This window comes from Seriola dumerili, unplaced genomic scaffold (assembly GCF_002260705.1).
Source record: "Seriola dumerili isolate Sdu_G_001 unplaced genomic scaffold, Sdu_1.0 BDQW01000035.1, whole genome shotgun sequence".
NCBI lineage: Eukaryota > Metazoa > Chordata > Actinopteri > Carangiformes > Carangidae > Seriola > Seriola dumerili.
The window spans coordinates 5,616,938-5,624,991 of NW_019174290.1; the positions used below are offsets into that span (position 1 = coordinate 5,616,938).

Sequence of the window (8,054 nt, forward strand, 5' to 3'; positions counted from 1 at the left end):
GTCTCTCATTGCCTTCTCTTTAATGTACTTAATGTGCTGTCGGCTAAGGATTTTATTACTAAACTGTCTTTTATTTATGTACACTGAGTGAAAGTCATAAATCTTATCTGCTTTTCTGTGTCTGCTATGCCTGAATTTAAACTCTTCTGTCTGCTTTGTGGTGCCATATTCTCACAGACAACAAATACCATTTGAAAGAAAGGACCTAATTGCCTGTTTCTCCTTATAGATTTGGTTATTCACCCCAATCAGGGTGCTACACCAAACTATGTGGCTTTTGTTCTGGTTATCCCAGACACATATTTCTGGTTGCGGGCCTCTTCCCTCTGGCTCTCAGTATTCTTCAGTGAGGCCAGTGCAGCTGGTGGAGAATGCACACAGAGACACAAGCTATGCTAGGACACATTGGCTAAACTGGAAAAATAAAGCATTTGGCCAGCCTGTGGTCAGTTGGGAATGGAGCAGTCATTGTGAGAACACACAAATAACCTTTGGCCTCATTTCTGTGCTCACCCTGCAGGCATGGAAGAAGCGGTGGTTTGTTCTTCGCAGTGGCCGTCTGACAGGCGACCCAGACGTGTTGGAGTACTACAAGAATGACCATGCCAAGAAGCCCATCCGCGTGATTGATCTCAACTTGTGTGAGCAGGTATGGTTCTTCATTACTACCAGCCTGCAAATTGAAGAGCCCCAGTTCCACATTTCTACATGTATAATTGATTTTTAAGAACGTCAAGTTGAAGCTAGCCGCAGCTTGCCCAAATATATTCATAATTTTACTTTTGGGGTGTTTGCATTACTTAGGACACTGAAGTCACAGATTTAAGCCACTATTTTCCTCACAAATACATCAAGTCAAATTAAAAAAAAAACAAAAAAAAAAACAAAAAAGCCTGCCATATTTTTTAACAATACATGCCATTGTTTTTAAGAAATTTTGAAAATGCTCAGTTAAATTTTTCAGGCTTGAATGTAATCATCAGTTCAAAGGAGCACAAGCTAAAGTTCCATTTTAACATGCTTGGAGGTTTTTGGGAAGCTGTAAATATTCAGTTATCCATTTTGTCTTGACTGATTCCAAATTAAATAAGCTCTGTCGGTTTCTCCCTCAGGTGGACGCTGGGCTGACGTTCAATAAGAAGGACTTGGAGCACAGCTTCATATTTGACATCAAGACCATTGACCGTGTCTTCTACCTGGTGGCTGACACCGAGGACGAGATGAATAAGTGGGTTCGCTGCATCTGCGACATCTGTGGTTTTAACCCCACTGATGACGGTAAGGATTGGCCTTAGATAGTTAACCACTCAACAGTGCTGAAATAATTTACATTTAGCCACCGTGATAGTTATGGACACTGTGTAATGTGTCGAAATTCAAACTTAATTCACAGACAATTTTAAACAATTTAGTAGTATTGGCCACACTTGTCACGCTACAGTGTCCAGTGCACACCACAGTGACGATTGTGTATTTTTTTCAGTGAAGAAGAATTGATCTTCTAATGCACCAACAGTCTTCACTGATATAGTACAGTAATACAGGAAAAGCTGAATTCCTGTTCAGCAGCTTTAAATCTGGGTGTGTTTCATCTCCAGCCGTAAGGAAATGCATTGCTAGGATTGAACAAAACAATATTAGCTCACTAGATAACTACTGTACATTTGATTGGTCTCTCATTTGACTGTTGTGCCTCTCAAATATCTGCCTCTTTCTCTCTGAAGGAGTCAGGTGAACCAGCTGAATGTGCCAGAAGGCCTGTATTCAGCATAGTTCTCAGCCAAGGTCTAACGATCCATGTGTTGATCCATGTGTTATGTTGAGGCTCACATTACTCTTGTTCCCAGTACTGGATAATCAAAGCATTGTGTATCTGCTGGTCTCACTGTCTCTCCTTCATCCTTCCCCTCTTATCTAGTTCTCATTCTCTCTCGTTTGCATACTCTTGTTTCCCTGTCTTTCTCTCTGTCTTTGGGCCTAATTGCAGGTTGTGCTATTTACATCAGGGTTTTGGTCCAATATGGTTTCTCTTTCTCCTCATCTAGATGTGTAAGCATTTTAGTGTGATGAGAACTGGCATAAAAGTTGCACGGATTCACTGTGTGACATGTCACATCACTAGGATTCTTTTAGGAGAAGAATATACTTTATAAACCTCGGAACTGAGTCACTCATCATGCTGCTCCAGGGTCATCCTCTCCACAGTATTGTGACTATGCCTCCGCCTCAGGTACATAGCTAGTGATGCAGGGCAACCCTGTTAACAGCATTCATGGTACTTCTGCTACAGAATTATTGAAACTAGCATGTGAAAACAAACAGTGAGACTATTCAAGGAGAAACTAGGTCTAAAGACAAGTATCTTTGCAGATAGCCCTCCTCACAGTTCTTCTTACAAAAGAATGTCCTTGGCTCTCTCTTTTGCGGCAGCTTACACTTCTCTGCATGTGAGACCCAACTCCTACTCTTCTGTTGTGTGTGGCCACGCTAGAGTGCTTCATGGCTGGGCAGATATTAGAGGAGAGAACATTAGGAGGGCTGAGAGACAGTGTAGGAGGTATAGATGAGTATGAGCAGAGGGGATTTTCCCTCTTCCTGTATGAATCAGCACTTAAACCTTCAACCAACAAATAGGAAAAAGAGAAGAAGATAGCAGAGGGGAGAGAGGAGCAAATGATGCACAAAAAGAGAGATTACTTTTAAAAGAAGAGAAAGAGGGGACCTTGCCTGAGATACAACCATCACAGTTATTGAAGAGAGTGGGAGGACTGTGAAAAGATGAACAAAGTAGAAAGATGTGGAATGAAAGCATAGATATATTTCACCCGGCATACGCATCAGGCGTCTTGGCTCTCTGTGTGGTGCAACAATCAGCTCGAGCAGAAGCGTTTGAAAAGGACTCTGATATTTGAAAACTCAGTGTGACAAAGCAGGGACCTTCAGGAAATTCTGTCTGAGAAATAGTGTGTGGGATTCTGAAGGCAAACACTGTATTCAGACGGTTTACGAACGAGTGAAGCTTTTAGAGGTTGTTGGATGTGAAAAGTGATGAAAATACTTACTCGTTATGGTCTTTTTTGTGTAAATTCACAGCAATGACTGCAGTGAGATTAAACTTGATATCAACTGCCAGTGCCGGTGTTATTTAGGGAATCTTGTCACACATACCACACCTCTTCCTTCACATTGAGCTGGACTGCCTACTGTTTTATTTCTCCCAGGAAATCTGCCCGTCAGGTTATCAACTGTTGTGACTTCCTGGATCAGTTGAGAAGGGACACCCTGTGTTTTAGTTTCAGTTGTGATTTGTGGTTGAGTTTGAGAAACAGAGTATGGGGAGCTGTTGCAAAGAAATATCTGAGATCTGTCCTTGTCTCATCAGAGACCCCCCCACACACACACACACACACACACACACACACACACACACACACACACACACACACACACACACACACACACCAGCTCCTGAAGTTCAGACATTATAGAGACGTAATGTTGATGTAGTATCAGTCAAAATGCTGAAGGTGAGTATAGACTGTTACATTGGGATTGGGTTGCTAAGAAACAGCTTGGGTCCAAGTTTACTCTGCAAGAGTAGACATTAGCAAACACAGCTTACTGTTTACTCTCTGCCTAATATCATCAGTCACCAATATCACCTACACTGTCTCAATGGGCTTTGCAGGTCCACAGAAGTAGCAGATCTCGGCTTATTCGAACTGGGGGTTCAGTAGGAGCCATAGGTTACCAAGAAGTTGGAACGGTAGAAATATAAAGATACAACAATATGGTTTTAATCCAACATCAGGATTAAAAATGGATCAATACAAAAGTAGTAAGAAGTCCAAAAAAGAAATGGGTCAGTGAAATTAGTCCACTGGATTTAATGAAATACATTCAGTGGAAGTCCATCTGATGGAACTGATGTTTTCCATACAGATTATAGAGCCCAGCTGGTGAATGTCTAACTTCTACTTTACATGAAGTGAATATCTGGCTGTTAATAATCAAATCTGCTTTGTCCTGCCCTGATTAATTACTTAATTACTACAAAGCCATTGTACAATGTGTAAGCCTGATCAGTCATTCACTGACAGCTGCTGAGCCGAGTCTGACAGAACATGATGCTATCTCATTTTTTGTGATCAATTTTTAGTCTCTAGATGACAAGCTAAATAATAATCTCACTCATTCATTAGATAGCATTTGTTTTGTAAAGGAGCATCTCTGCTGCTTTCCCTTTAAGGTTACAGTTTCTTGTTTTTTCATAAAAGTGTGTTAATTTCTTCTCTTGTCAGTGGAGGTGATCATTAATTCAGTGGTTGTAACCCACCTCCTCTACAGTCAGCTGTGGAAAAGCTTGTATTGTATTTGGCCTTAACTGTTTTGAGGCACACATGGCCTGATATACAAAAGATAACGCATAAACAGAAACAGTCTTGAGAGAAGTTAATCCCAGCCTTCTCGTTTTTCTCCTCCAGAGGCAGCAAAAGCTGCTCACCAGTCAGCCATCGGAGGCCTGGTAGTGGATACCCCCCCACATCCAGCACTGGGTAATATTGTTGGTCCAGCAGCAGGAGTGCTTTCCAGTGTGCCCCCTCCATACCAACCGGTCAGTGTGCGACACCTGGACTCTCAGTCCAGTTCAGAGGAGCCTCAGGATTACCTGTGGCTGGCCAACTGTGAGAGTAAAAAGCCTGAACCCAACAGGTGAGTTAGTTTGTGTACGTATGCCTCTATTGTATGTATGAGACTCCATATTCACTGTGTTGGAGTGCTGTATTGTGATGTCAGCTTCTCTCTGTACACTTTTTTCAGCCCATTTATTCTTTTTGTACATTTCATCTGTACTGCCACTCTTTTCCTTGTTTCTGCTGTGTGGTGTGTGTAGCTCCGTGCAGCTTCACTCTCCATTGGAGGGAGACCAGGAGTATTTGCTCCTGGAGGAGTGTGAGAGCAAGACTCTTCCTCCACAGGCTAGTCTGTGAGTGGCCAGCCATCCAGCTGGAACTGCCTGCTTGTGTGGAGTGCTGCACATGTATATAAAAAAGAAAACAAGACAGACCAACAGAGACACACAAACACTGTAGATTTACGTGGCTTTTGTAGATCATTATTAGTGCTGGATTAGAGGTGTTTGACTCTTAAGCAATTACCTCTTTGTAGATCAAAACTGACTGAGTTGTACTTAACACTATATCTAAACACTGCATATTTAGATATTACCCAACAGCTACTTAGTCCCTCAGTTATCCACTTTCCCCAAAAAGAGGTGCTTATATTATAAGAGGATGTCAAAGATAAGTGACAAGAGGTATCTGATTATAACTTTAGGCTACTAACAATGACTTGCGAACAGTGCTGTGAAGTTTCACTATGACTGTGTGAATTTCTTAACTTCTCTAAATCAACCTGTTTTGTGTGGATATTTAATTCCCTGGTGTATATATGTGTTTTCTTCTCAGAGCCCATGCCGAGTGTTCCAAGTCTACCTCCTCAGAGACAGACCTGAATGACAACCTCCCCTCTCACCGCACGCCTACATCCTCCACCTCATCAGCTAAACACACCTCGCACAATGGCTTCTTCCCACAGCACCCGGCCCCTGCCTCTGCCTCTTCCATCTACGACTCGCCTCCATCACGTGGTGCCTCGCTCTCAACTGATGGCAGCCTCTACCACCTCCCTCGCAGCTACTCCCAGGACACTGTGCTGCTCCCCAAGTCGGCCTCCTCCCCTCCAGCCCATCCAGACAGTGGGGACACCTCTGAGCTTTATGTCTTCAACACACCATCACGGAAGCCCTCGATGGAGACACAGCTCCGCAATCTTTCCATCAGTTATGATATCCCACCTACACCTGGTGCAAACTGTACCTACCAGGTGCCCCGCACGTTGTCATCGTCAACAGGGGTAGGAGGTTCAGAGAGTGGGGGAGATGTAGTCCCCCCTCCAAGACCACCCAAGCCTTCGCTCAGTTCCACCTCAGGACCCCCACCACCCCCTGCTGAGCGCTCACCTACGGACACCTATTGTGTGCCCCGGTCGGCCTCAGAGACGGATGGGAACTACTGTGTGCCTACTAGTGCTGGGAATAAAGCATTACGCAGCAACACTATTGGCACTGTGGACTGTTCACGCCTCCGTAAAGGTTTGTGTCGGGAGAGTTGTTTTTTTTTTCTCTCTCTCTTTTTTTACTGTTGGAGTAGAGCACTGGAAAACTACAATGAGATAAGAAAATATCTTTTATGATCCTGAAATATAAAAATCTAAATATAGTGTGTAACAGGACACACACATTCACAAAGCCTCTTTCCTCTATAAAATTTTTACCTTTATGTGTAGTGATATTTTTCTTCAACTAGACACATTATAAATGGCTCTACGAGGCTTTTGCACATCTTTTATGTTTGCATTCGGTACCCTTTTAGCTTTCTTTTGATGGATGATAAGAGACGTCACTGGAGCTTAGTATATTTTCTTCCAGCTGCATTCCCCGTTTTTACCTTTAGTCTTCTGTTTTGTTCACAATCCATTCAAATGATCAAAACCTTATCGAACCTGAACAGAGTTTTCTGCAAATGCCTTAATGAACTCGACAGTGGTTTGTGCAGCAATTCCACTCATATATATTGGTTACAGTACTCAATTACACATACTAACATTTAAAAGCAAGTAAGAAACATTAAGAACCATCTTCATGTGTCCTCACTTACCATAGATATCTTTGGCTAATTATCAGGACCACCTTTCTTGTTGTCTATACTATACCATCACTAATCTTTCATGTGATTTTTAAAATATTATGGTAACTATCAAAGTAGAGATTCACAAGTTTATATCACATAACAGCAATTTCTGTGCACTATCATCACTTTCACTGTGTATCAAATCTGGACAAGATTTTACTAAAACCTGGCAAATCAAAGCCTGAGTAGGGATCTTTTGAATAGGCAAGAGATGCATTTTTTTATGATAGTCAAGTAAAAATAGAAAATGAAGTAGTTCTAATGATAGAAATTTACCTGAATAGCACAAATCTTAGATCAATGTACATCTTTTATAGAAAGGCTTAAAATAAATTGAAAACAACTTTCTGTCAAGAAGAGAGACTTGTGATGTAAAGATGGACACAAAGTGGTATATTCTTCCACATACTCCTCCCTCTTGTGGTGACAAATGTCATTACAGAAGTATTAGTTGCAAGATAGCTGTTTACACAAACCAAAAGTCAGTCATCAGTCTTACCCGTGTTAAACTCTGTGCATTGCTAATATCCCGGGTACATCTGATGATGTGTTGTATAACTTCACACTGAACGGCATTGAGGCTGTGGTGAATATTTCTCCAACCGAGAGACTGGGTTGAAGGATCGATCTCTATCTGCATTTTGATGATGCAAGGGGAACAAAATGAAAATGTAAGGAATCACTGAGCAGGAATAACCCAGCATATGTGAATGATTTGCACTTTAATAAGCATGGGATTTCATCTGAACCATTTGAAACATATTTTTATTGATGTATTTGGATGCAGTTACAGTATTTCACAAAAATTACATGTCTCATTGTAATTATTCCCCGTCATGGTCTTACCCCACTTAGTCTTCCTCAGCTGACACTCTCATTTGCCATACAAGCTCTTCCCAGCATTTGCTGTGGTTCTTGTGGCGGTAAGTGAAATGCATTAGTGACTGCATCAGTGCATAATGAGAATGCAAAAAACAATTATAATATACCTCATAGTGGAGCCCTTACACACAATGGCAGAGCTCTGTCCTACTCAGTAAATGAATCTTTGTAGAGTCATGCAATCACATATTTTAATTGGGCCTCTATTGTGTATATGTAGGATTATGTTATGGCATAGAATGGCTGGAAATTAAGGCATTTCGCACTGGTACAGAAAGTCTGAAAGTGTGAAATTATCATGTTGTGTCCTACAGATAAAATAGTGAAATGCTAAGCAACTATCACTGCTACTGTTTATCCCATTTAACTTCCATTATGTATTGCAATTATATATATATATATATATATATATATACTGTA

The 8,054-nt window shown here is 41.5% G+C and overlaps 1 protein-coding gene across 4 annotated transcripts in view; it reads left to right on the forward strand.

Moving 5' to 3' along the window:
- Positions 1 to 8,054, forward strand: part of gab1 (GRB2 associated binding protein 1) — a 78,428-nt gene that overhangs the window by 33,772 nt on the left and 36,602 nt on the right. For all 4 annotated transcript variants that reach the window (XM_022738192.1, XM_022738193.1, XM_022738196.1 and 1 more), the window contains 4 exons: positions 521 to 649; positions 1,113 to 1,278; positions 4,485 to 4,713; positions 5,469 to 6,154. In XM_022738192.1, the coding sequence (XP_022593913.1) occupies positions 521 to 649; positions 1,113 to 1,278; positions 4,485 to 4,713; positions 5,469 to 6,154 (1,210 nt within the window). The remainder of the gene's footprint in view (positions 1 to 520; positions 650 to 1,112; positions 1,279 to 4,484; positions 4,714 to 5,468; positions 6,155 to 8,054) is intronic.